General features: G+C 46.1%; 1 protein-coding gene across 1 annotated transcript in view; it reads left to right on the forward strand.

Annotated features, from left to right (window-relative positions):
- The window catches only part of ZMYM2 (zinc finger MYM-type containing 2), a 1,132,334-nt gene that overhangs the window by 391,820 nt on the left and 728,110 nt on the right, over window positions 1-12,404 (forward strand). Inside the window, exon 8 of the mRNA XM_085621554.1 lies at window positions 8,799-8,915. Within this exon, the coding sequence (XP_085477680.1) occupies window positions 8,799-8,915 (117 nt within the window). The remainder of the gene's footprint in view (window positions 1-8,798; window positions 8,916-12,404) is intronic.

The following is a 12,404-nucleotide window of genomic DNA, read 5'->3' on the forward strand; positions in this document are numbered from 1 at the left end:
GTTGTCTTGTTGCTACGCAGAGCTATTTCTAGCGCTTCTATCTTATGGTCGTCGAAGGATCCCATCAGTGGCCACTGACTTTCGGGGTCCTTCTTGGTATATTTATGCCACAGCTTGCTATAAGCTATGGCGACTAGTCCATATTTAGTGAACATGTCCTTATTAGGGGTGCCTTCCAGTGGAGCCGGGTGGTTCACCTCTAATAAGCGGTCCGGGCAGAACCAACTACCAATCAGTGGGGAGAAGATAGGCATGACGGGTTTCAACGGGGACAAAAGTCAGCACTACCTATCTTTTCACTGCTTGCAAAGACTAGACAGAATATCTCTATTCTTCGTTATTTGTAAGCAGAGAATACCTCCAAAGAACCAATATCGAACAACTAGTGTTCGGACAATCAACCAATCAATCAATGGGGAGATAAAGATAGGCACGACGGGTTTCAACGGGGACAAAAGTCTGCGTTACCTACCCTTCACGATTTGCAAAGACTAGACCGAATATTCCTATTCTACGTTATTTGCAAACAGAGAATATCTCAAAAAGCACTATTCTTCAAAACAATCAATGTTCGGACAATCAATCAATGGGGAGATAAAGATAGGCACGACGGGTTTCAACGGGGACAAAAGTCTGCGTTACCTACCCTTCACTATCTGCAAAGGGAGAGAGAGAGAGAGTATTTCTTCTCCTCCCCGTTTGTAGACAGCGAATATCTCAAAAAGAACAATCAATGAGCAATACTAGTATTTCCAAAGCATCAAACAATCAATCAATTATTTCTCAATTTGTCGTGTATCACGACCTTACCCGGACCGCGTGGACAGTTTCTCGTCTTCCGCCTCCAGCGCCCGATCGTCCTCTACTCTCCGTATTTGCCGCGGCACTCCTGATGGTTCCCAGTCAGGACCGTAGATCACTCGAGAGAGGTCTGCTCGGAACCAGTGAAGTTCGGATGATCGGCTGCCAGACGAGGGTCTATTGGGCAGGAGCTCTACCGATCGTTGCAGTCGTTCACTCTGTCGTCGGGACCTCTCCCACTGGATCCACGTGTCGCTGATGGGCCCCACGTTTGGGACGCCAATTGTTAAATGGTAGCGGCAGTTTCAGTCGATAACCTTTCAAGTATTTGCCCGGCGGTAATCGCCTCTCATACCACTCGATAATTTACCAATAAAAGAGGCAGGCGCCGGAGACTGGAAGGCAGGAAACAAAGTTTTATTCCGTCGGAGCAGAACACATCAGATCAGACAGCAAGGTATCGTCACGAGGTGCTCTAACTGCATCTCTGAGACCTGGTCTCTTATACACTGGTTTATTGCTTTATTACACATAGTACATTCTTGAGATTCCCTTGATGTACGGGGGGGGGATATCCCCTGAAGCCCCGGTTCAGATCCGATCCCACACATAGATACAGTAGAAGTTCCCACCCCACCCACAGTAGGAGATGGCTATTGCGCAGCAGGGTATTCCGCCAATTTCTGGGGGGGTGTGTGACCGGTCGGGTCTCAGGGAGTAGGGGCTTTGATCTACTGTAATCCCTTTGATGTGGGGTGTTTCCCTTACAGTAGGGGCAATAAACTGCATCCGCAGGGCTAGGTGATGGCCTGGGACCAGTTCAGACAATGGGGCGCAGAGGAAGGGGGTTATCAAAGGAGAGGCATGACCATGTATGGGTTGTCGGTCGGAAGTGGTTCCGCAGCAGGGTCGCGCAGAAAGAGAGGGTTTATGGCCTGTATGAGAGAGCGGGGGTGGCTAGCGCGGGGGATGCTCGCAGCGCCAAGGGGACCGCGCTGGCGATTGACAATGAGTGGGGAGAGAGTGGGGTGCCTAAAATGGCGGCCGTGCATTCGCTGTGCGTGGCGCTGAGGAGAGGCAAGATGGCGCAGATAATGTTCAGTTTGTAAGCTAAATTTCCACATCTCCGGGCGCTCGCCATCTTGAAGATGGGATGCCCTACCCAATCGGGACTAGGCTACTGCCCCCCTCACACAGGAGAGTGGCAGGATAGGGGGTGTACCCACCCCAGGACAGGGACCCATTGGTCCCTGCCCTTTACCTACCTGTAACGCCCCTAAATGTTGTATTTAGGGGCACCCTGAACCTTCCTTCCTTAGATTCCAGATTCCGAAAAAACAAAGAAGAGCAAGAAGAAAGAAGACCTGCCGTGCAGCTGCTAAGAAGACGAAGACAGCCACTGCTTTGGCCCCAGCCCTACCGGCCTGTCGACCCTCGAACCTGCTCCATCCCGGCACCTCTTGTGGCCAGCAACCTCACAAACGCCGGAGGACCTGGCTACCTTTTGGCTCGAAGCACCTGGGACTCCCATGAGCAGAGGCTCTGCGCAAAACCAGCTTCTAACCCCTGGCATCAGCCCGGAACCGCTAACCCTGCACACTCTGCACCCGCCAAGCCTGGCCTGTGCCGGAGTGAACAAAGACCCCGAGGACATTCCCCCGGCGGCTGTGACCCCGAATCCGGCACCCAAGGACTTACCTCGACGCTCCTGACGACTCCTGCAGCCTCAGAACCAGGTACCCCCCCAACCGCGATCAACAGAGGGTAAGATTTCCCGACACCAAAAGGCACCCGGCGCCCTGCGGCCACCTGTGCCCAACTCCTCGGTACCTACCTATCCTCCAACTACCCAAATTACCTCTCGAAGTGGTGGTGGCACCTGAAGAACTTCGTCCCCGAGCTTGCAGCCTTTTTCCAACCAGGAGCTTTCCCATTGAAATCCATTGAGCGCCCGAAGGCTCAAAAGCACCCAGCTGGCCGATTGGCCCTGGCAGTGTAACCTATACACCTATCTACTTCCCCATTTGCCCTGAGCAAGTGACCAGGAGCCCAGCTCCCACAGCCGCGTGGCCTGCTAGTCAGCAGCCACCAACCAAGGCCCCCTGCCTCCCATAGGATAACATTGGGCCTAACTCACTCTGCACCCGGCTGCCTCTGTGCCGCTGAGGGTGTAACAACTGTACTTACCTGACCCTGGGAGACCCCTGAGTCTGTGCCCAGAACCTTAACTCTGCCAGTCGAGTACTTACCCAAAATCTCATAACCCAATTTTCCTCCATAGGGTAACATTGACTGGTTTCTTCTGAAAAGTGTGGAGTTTCTAAAACTTAAAATATTCACCTAAAATCAACAGAGTAACGAAAACGAAAATACTCACCTGCTATTAGGAGAGATCCCAGTGCTGGATCTTGGTGCCCAGCACTGACCCTGAAAAATATTCCCAACCGTACTTACCAGTAACCCAATTTTTGCAAACTTCAAATATGCTTTAAAAATCGTACCAACTGTGAAAACATAATTACTTACCTGTTTTAGATAGAGGTCCCAGTACTGAGTCTAGGAACCTAGTATTGGATTACAAAAGTAACAAGAACATACTTACCTGCAACTTGTATTTTCTCCCATAGGGAATCATTGACTGTTTTTCTATATAATTTCTTCTAAGTGTCAACTTTTAAAATGGCAAAATATTGCCTAAAAATCACAACAGTAACTAATTCGACTTTTATCACTTGTTTCTAAGAACTGTCCCAGGACTGAATCTAGGATCCAGTCCTGGAGTTACAAAAGTTATCCTGAAAGTAATCTATTGCAAATAACTTAAAACTTTCATTGAACTCAATGCATTATTGGGTTTGAAATTGTGTTGCCTATTGCAACAGCCTGTACACAGTATTTACAAAAGCCAATTGCATATTGCAAAAGTATTTACCTAAAGCCTCTCATTCTGAGAAAGTATATTTTGATACCTATTGTTGGTTCTAAAATAAAACAACCATCTATTTTTTATAAAAAACATTGGTCTAGAGTTCAGTCTTGAGTGTGTGAGACAATTTGCTGACTGAGTGTGTACAACAAATGCTTTACACTGTCCTCTGATAGTGCCTTACTGCTCGACCAAGCTACCTCTTTCGAGAGTAAGGTTATATCTAACTTTAACCTCTGCCAAATCTTTGGGGACTGTGGACTCTGTGCACACTGTACCTATTTGGGAACAGTATATACAGAGCCACTTTCTCACAAAAGGTACTAAGTTACTGTGGAAGAACAGGCTTGTGTCTGGTGTGATTTACATCCCTAAATAATGGAATCCCTTGGTGGCAGCCGCTATTGCGCAATCATGGTAACTGTCCCTGGAGTGGGTATATCAAGGATTTACGTCAATTGATGGTATAGCTTGAATAACGTCCAAAGATGGTATTATTTTACATTAGTTTATCATGTTTTATGGGTCCATTACATCTAGCAGCACATTGTCCGCATATAGAGAGATTTTATTTTCCCATTGGTAATTCCAGTGTAGGCCTAGGACTAAGGGTTCTTGTTGGATCGATTGGCATATTTTTAATTAGTTCCCGTACTAGCTATTGCCTTGTTGGCCCAGGGGTTAATTTTGATTGGTTACCATAATTACCTATGTAGACTTCTGCAGTTTACATCAAAGATGCTTTCTTTTCACATCCCGGTTTGGTTTCATTAACCGTCAGTAATATTGCAATCTCTTAATTCATCTTTTGATACTCCTTAGTGTCTTTAGTCACATCGTTGAGGCAGTTAAAAATGGTTGATGTACTTTTCTCGGTCCCACATAGCCCACTCCTGTTGCTACTTTTTGCCTAAGATACTTAAGCGTGGCTGAAGCAGTTATACAGGTGTGTTCAAAATGAAATCTATTCTGTTTTTACCACTTTCACAGTGCTCTGTTACTTTATATGATTTAACAAACTCCATACAATGACTTAAAAGCAACACATCTATCATTCTTGGGGTAGCTTTTCCTTTTCAAGTACATATAATTGCCTGTTGGAAACTAGTGATTGATTGAGTTACTACTCACAACATAGGTCTCTAAGAAATCCTGCAAGAATTTTCCTTCTTGATGCCTTAGAGCTAAAGCCCCCCTCCCCAACATTCTGGTTTTTGTTGGAAGCATAATTTAACAAGCATTGGCATAGCCAATAGGTCTTGCCTTTGGGACCTTTATAAGTTTTTAGTTATGCAGCACAATATCCTTGGTGCAACAACACCAACTGTTGTATGGCTAAACACTTATAAGGTCCCAAAAGCGAGACCTGTTGGCTATGCCAATGCTTGTTCATCATTGTGGCTCTAAAACAGTAACATTTTTCAGGAAGGGCAGCTGCGTAGAAAGAGGCACTTACTTTCCTTGGCCGGCCCCATTCCAATGAATCGGCCTCGATAATCGATATTAAAGGACTTCGGTATCTCAGTCACGTTTCTGCACTAAAACTTGCCTTTCCAAACAAGAACTTGTTTGCATTTGTTGCTTAAGAGGAGGTGGGAGAGCGGTTTTACCTGGGGCAGGATCGCCCCTGGTGTCATCCGGGACTGTGAGCGGGATTCACGGTGTTAAACGCCTCCTCCCTCCCAAAATAATGGTTGAGGAAAGGGGCCGTCAGAACGGATCAGAGACCATGGCCGAACCTCTGCTCCGGTGATTGGATGAGAAGAAACATGGGGTGCAGACAACAGCACGACAACAGAGCTAAAGGAGAAGGGAGGAATGATAGCGAGGAGACACCAGTGTGAGACCTCGGAAGAGGGGAGAGGGTAATCAAACTGAGATGAGGTAGAATTTAAGCGAACTATAGGAGACAGGAGAAGAGCTTCAGGAGACAGGAGGAGAGCTATTTCTGAATTAAACGAGGAGCAGGACCGTAATGCGGGGTCCCTAAGCCCTTGATTATTCAGGGTTTCTCCGCCCGGAGGCTGCTGGTCACTCCAAACAGGCGACAGAAGAAAGTGGAGCGGAGTTTTGAAAGAAGAGAAGAAGGGAGAGTTGAATGCGTAGTGGCGCAATAAAAAACATGAAAAGGGAGGAGAAGGAGTCACCACAGCCGAAAACATGAAAAGGGAAGAGAAGGGGTAACCACAGATTAAGTGAAGAGAGAAAAGGATGAATGGATGGGGTGGGAGTGGAGGAAAAGAGAATGAGCAGGAAAATGTGAGACCAAACCGAGAACACGAGAGGGAAGGAGACGGTAGGTAAGAAAGAGAAAAGGGAAGCAAAGACGTAATAAAGGCGGAACGGGTAATAGAGTGGAACGAGTGAGTTAGAAGCGAAGATCAACAGATAATATAATTGCAAATGAGATAAAATAGAATGATGAAAAATATAGGATAATGAAAGAAGGGCAGATAAAGTGCGGCAGTTGCGTGAAAGAAGGGACAAAAGATGGAAACAGGTGAGAGAAGATGGGTGCGAGAAGGGAAAGAAGGACACGTTTGGCTAAAGAAAAGTCAGAAAGAGCAGGCAGCGAGACATTGGATAGAAATGTGCAATGGTAGGAAGAGAATGGGCAAAGAATTCTGTCAATATAAAGAGAAGGACATGTGCAGACACAGGGCTAGACAGAGCTTGCCACACACTGAAGAGTGCACTTGTGCATTTAGACGCACTCTAGATGGGAGACGGAGAGACGCGCACACAGACTGACACCCATAGCGACAGAGACACACATAGACAAGCACATAGAAAGTCGCAGAAGTACAGGTGCAGACAAAGTAGGACAGTTACACACGCTAACAGCCATCGACTTAAAGCTAACACCTAGAAGAAATAACCGAATGGGTGGAAGCTAGAAAGTGACAGAGTTACAAGACACAGAGGAGCCTACAGGGAATGACAACAATTGGAATATTGGCATGCTATACAATTTGACACACATAGATAGATACATCATGACGTCACGCTGGGATATAAACACAGAGAAAGTGGCTGGCACATATAGAGACACCAGCGTACACAGAGAATATGTAGACGGCGCACACACATACGCGCATAATATACACGCACATACATAGTGCGCACACACAGAGTACTCACACCACGCGCACACACAGGCAGAGCAGAGACCAGAATCACGCTCAGATCGCGCACGGGCAGAGCTGTGACAGCGAACCACCTGTGTGAGGAAGAAGGGAGGGCGTGAGAGAGGAGAGAGCCCAGCAAGGACAGTCATCAGACCCTGTAGGCTGAGCTCACAGGCTGGCAGAGACAGAGCTCCTTCGTCTGCCTGCTGCAAGTGGCAGCGAACCTGACACCCAACTTCTGCAGCCCACTAAGAGGGCGCCAAGGTGCCCACCCGCAGAGGTGCTTCCAGTTCGCCCTGTACCACGTCACCACAGGAATTGAGAGGACAGCCAGGCCGGACTGCTGAGAGCTTCGAGGGATGAACTGGTCCTTCGGGGAGAGAAGTGAAGACGGGCCGGCACCTCTGGGAGAGGAGTGGGAGGAAGAGAGCTGCAGCCTGGGCGAGGAAGGGTCTGTGTCTGCAGGGATAGGCGTGAGGAAGGGTCTGCTCCTCTGGGGGAGGACTGCCCCTCAAATGAGTGAGGAACGGTCTGCACCCCGAGGGAGAGAGCAGAGGACTGGTCTGCACCTCAGAAGAGAGGAACGGTCTGCACCCCCAGAGAGGGGCGTGAAGACGGGCTGGCACCTCTGGGGGAGGAGTGGGAAGGAAGAGGAAGACTGAGCCTCAGATGGCACGGGCTCCGAAAGTGAAAGTGATCGCGATCGAGATCACTTAATTACCCGTGACAGTGGAGAAAAGGCAGATGGCGGCTGCGCGCGTGCACGCTTGCGTGCACGCAAGCTTCAGGCCACCAAAATGCCTGTGGTAGCACTTTGAAAACCCCCTTACTAAAAGTCGAGTAACATGTAGCGCATGCGCTGCTTTAGGCTCCACCTAAAAACTATATGTAATTGGGCTAAACCCACCAAGTTTGGTATCGAAGTTGTAAAAAAGCTAAAGTATAAAATGTTTTATATCCATCAGAGTGCAAGGAGTCAGGTAGCCAACACTCTTCCAAGTAAATCACTTCAAAGGTTGTAATAGAGTAATTCCAGATAATAATGCACAATTGGCTTTTCAAGCCTTTAACATTCCAAATCAAGATTTTTAAAGTTACTTGGATATAACTACTCATTCTCAGGGCAGTCTTTTGATCTATACCAATAATATTTATCAGCTGGAAATGATAAAAATTCTTATTCAGCTTTGGTCTTACTACATGCACATTAGCACCCAATATCTTAAGAACTATGTCTAAGGATCTCCTATATGACTACTTGGAGGGCGTCAAAACTGTTTGGGTACTATTAATCTTCCAGTAACTGAGGGGTTACTACATCTAAACACAGGCACTTTAATTGCAAAAGGCATATACTTTTTTGGTAAAAGTTTTTGATGACTCATAAGTTCCTGTCCTGTCTGGATATGAGGATTGCACTTGAAAATTTGATTTGGGGTTGAGCAACCTGGCAGGGCATTTATGAACAAACCTAATGGGGCTATCCCTATTATCTAACTGGACTTTAAGCTAGTGACCAACTGCTTTAGACTGTCTGCTAAATTCATTGGTTTGTGAATTGTAACTATATAAGGCCCTGCAAATAATTTGGGTGCAGGGCCTACCCATGCAGTTTGATGAGCCATGCAAACTCTGACCCTTGGGAGCAGTGTACATGTAAGTTATTTGCTGTTTAATAGCCCTGCTAAATAATTAACTTCTCCTTCCTAATCTCCTAAATTATACTTACTGTGTTGGGAAATCCCCACAAAATGATATGGCCCATATTAATCTTTTTTTGTGTGTTCTTGTTGATTACAATTGTATGGCTATATGGATGGGACAACTATCTTGCTTTCAATTATAACTTAGGCAATATACAGTTGTGATGAAAATATTCCATGGTGAGAAAACGTTCATGAAGGTAAACGTCGTCACAAATAATTTTTCTAATTTTCTTTTAGACTCTTAGCGTGCAGTCTTCTGCTAATGGTCAGTTTCTGCCCCCGAGTGATATTCAACTCAAATGCAATTATTGCAAGAGCACTTTTTCTTCAAAACCGGAAATATTGGAATGGGAGGTAAGGTAATTTTTAGAGCTTGAATATGTTTAAAGAGTTAGCCATAACTTTGGTGCTGTCACTACTTTACTGCTTCAAAATAATTTGTATTTGTACCTAAAACCTCATAACCAATATGGATTTGTATGTGATTGTTTTAGATTATGTGTATTTTGAGACTTCAAGAGCTCTTCTAAAAACAAGCCGCAGTAGGCCTAAACCCATTTCTACCACCATCAAGACAGTGGGGTTTACAGCTTTCTTGTATGATCAGAGATGTACACTGTGAAGTATGGTACGTTAAGAACTGCATTTGTCCAACTTTCTGACCCTTTTGTTTACATGTAACCTTAATGGTAGATCACTTATGCAATAGTTCCTATTACAATTCAGAATGAGATAGTTGGCTCAAATGTTGAGTTATGAAGTAACCATTATGCTTTGCAGGCTTAATTAGGTAAGGGCCATGATGATGCTTTCAGGAAACCTACAATTCCATTGACCTTGTTTGATGTTTGCATTTTTGCCTATCATTCATGTAGGCTCCCAGCGCAGTTTGTGGAGTCTGTCTTTTTTGTTTTGTTCATTTACTCACAAAGTATTTAGCACAAAATGAGATTTTTTGATACCCGTGATTCGTCAGTGTACTGTGAAGGTTCAGAATTGTAGTGTGTAGGTGCTCGCGTTCTCTTGCCACTGAATATATATTGAAGTGTAACAAGCTGTGTCTATAAACATAAGAATATTCATTTTTATCTTGGATAATATTGCTATTTACTGGAGTCTGAAGTTCCAAAGAAATTTTTAATCAACATTTATTACCTTTGTAGATACGAATCCTCCTAGTCTCAGCCAGATCTCCAGAAAACATTTTACATGCTTTAATAATAGCAGGTGATGCAGTTTTTTTTGTGTTTCTTATGCTGGTACTTTTAATAATTCAATAGCTACACTTTGGAATAAACCAGTTTGGGTACTTGTTTGTGAGCTAGTATTCCATATGCTGGTACAAGTCTTGTAGTGGGTCAGGGACACTGAGGAGGGCTTTATTTAGCTTTCATATTCTCTTACCTCTTAGTGGGCTTAACATTAATTTGGCCTCTTGTGTTATATTCTTCCACCGCTCAGGTTGCTCTTATGTTGCCTGCATTGCTTTTTCTATGGAGGATGTTTTGGTTTCAGTCATCAGAGTAAACTTCTGCAGGTTTTCCATTCTTGCTGGTAGTAGGGAATCTTCCTAGAAAGGTTGAAGCAGCTAGGGTCAGCTAGATTTAAATCCTCCTCGGATGTCCCTGAAGAATTGACACATTGCTGCCTCTGTCTTTAGCTTATTTTATTTCATATAAATGCTGCAGCTGTGAGGGCTCTCCAGCAGGGACAACAGTCCTTGAATTCTTTCTCCCCTGCTGCATCTGTTTCCTTCCCAGCTGGCAATCCATCACATCAAACCGATGGGGTTTTTACAAATTATTCAAAGGTGCTACGCCCTTTACCTTCCATGTCATCCCTACCATTGTTCCCTTGAATCCAAAGTGGTTTTCGGCAGTCCATGACTTTATCTTGATGCAAGTAGTCCATCTACTGCAGGCCAATTCGCCATTGAGTGGGTGCTGACTCGAAGAGGGGCGAACAGTACAGTTTGTGCTACTTCCTTGTGCCCAGAGGGCCTCAGGCCCATACAGGACATCCAACCATCGAATGCCTTTCTGAAGGACAAATTCAAAATGCTCACTCTGGGTCAGAGTCTGTGCTCACACACTGATCGTGCAGTCCCAGAGATGCTACCTGTGGTTTACAGTAGTTTCAGAACCCTTCCAATTTGCTGTGCTGACTTAGGCTTTACCTCAGTCCTGTGGGTGTTTGAGAGTAATAGCAGTGGTCGCAGCTAATTTTTGGAGGTGCAGGATACATGTATTTCCGTACCTTGGCGACTGGCTCCTCATGGCATGCTCACCTCTGTCCATCACAGACCATTTCCAGACAGTGATTGTACATCTCATCTCCTTGGGGTTTTCAATAAATCAACCGAAGCCCCACCTGATCCCTACCCACAGCATTCCCTTCACAGGGGCTGTAGGAACGTAGGATCTGCTTTCATGGTTAACCCACTTTTTGCTGGTGTCATTCTGTTTTTCTTACTAGTATAATCAGGACCACAGTCACTGTGCATTCTCCCTAAATTGGACTTTGGTAAGTACTTTTGTACCTTCCTTATTGACTATTGTTGTACCCTTATAAGTCCCTAGTATATGGTACTAAGGTACCCAGGGCATAGGTACACCAGGTGTCTTCCATGGGCTGCAGCATGTCTTACGCCACCTGTGAGAGACCACTCAATCTGTGATTACAGGCCTGTCATTGCAGCCTGTGTGAGCTGGTGCTAGCACTACTCACAATCGATATAAGTTTCTTATATCTGAGGTCATGGCACTTAAAACCTATCAATCAGTCTGGGTTGGTAAAGCTTGACTACTCACCCGAAAGGGTCTCAAAGTGCTGAGGGTGGGGGGCTGGGGGACACACAACTCCTGGGAGTTCATGGTGTTTTGTCGAAGAGCCAGGTGTGAGAAAGTGCTCTTTCTGCCTGGTTGCCCCCACTTTTTGCTGAACAGTTGATGTGCTTTGACTGAGTGTACCCTGGGCTCCTGCCTATCAGGTGCCCAGGGCCTATGTTCTTGCCCAAAAACTGCATTGAAAACAAAACCCAAGGGCACTGTGACCAGGGAAGACCTCTAAGGGTTGCAGCACTTTTTGTGCCACCCTTAGAGGCCCTGTACCATTACACTCACACACTGCCTTTGCAGGTGTGCCATGCCTACAACACACTGCCCTGGTATAGATCAGTCACCCCTCTAGCTGGGTGCACTATACCAGTGGTGAAGGGTACAGGTGCATGAGCTCTTTAGCCCTACATTGTCTAAGCCCATTCTTAGACATTGTAAGTACAGTGCTGCCATAAGAGTATATGGTGCTGGGAGCTTGTCATTACGAACTCCACAGCACCTTAATGGCTACACTGAAAACTGAGAAGTTTGGTATCAAACTTCTCAGCACATTAAACCCACACTGATGCCAGTTTGGGATTTAATGAAAAATGCACACAGAGGGCATCCTAGAGATTCCCCCTGAAAAACGACCTACCATTAGTGTCTAGGCTGAGTGGAGCTTTCAGCAGCCACCACCAGACATGTTTCTGGACCCCTGGGTCGAGAGCCTGCTGCTCTCGGGGGCCTGAAACAATGCACATCCTGGTACGAGGTGCCAAGCCTCCTCTCCCTTGATCCACTAAGGGGAATCTTCAAAGGCTTACCGCCTTTGTGAGCTTCCCCACGCCACTTGCTGCTTTCAGCAACTGGTCCCCACTGGTTCTGACCCCCACTTTGGGCGGGAGAACTGGCAGGAAAAACAAGTGAGGAATAGAGGTGTGACCACCTCTGCTAACTCCACCCGTCAGGTGGGGGAGGCGAAGTGAAGCACAACTCAGTCCTCGCCATCTTGCAGATGGGGGGA

Source organism: Triturus cristatus, chromosome 8, assembly GCF_964204655.1.
Source record: "Triturus cristatus chromosome 8, aTriCri1.1, whole genome shotgun sequence".
In the NCBI taxonomy this organism is placed as follows: Eukaryota; Metazoa; Chordata; class Amphibia; order Caudata; family Salamandridae; genus Triturus; species Triturus cristatus.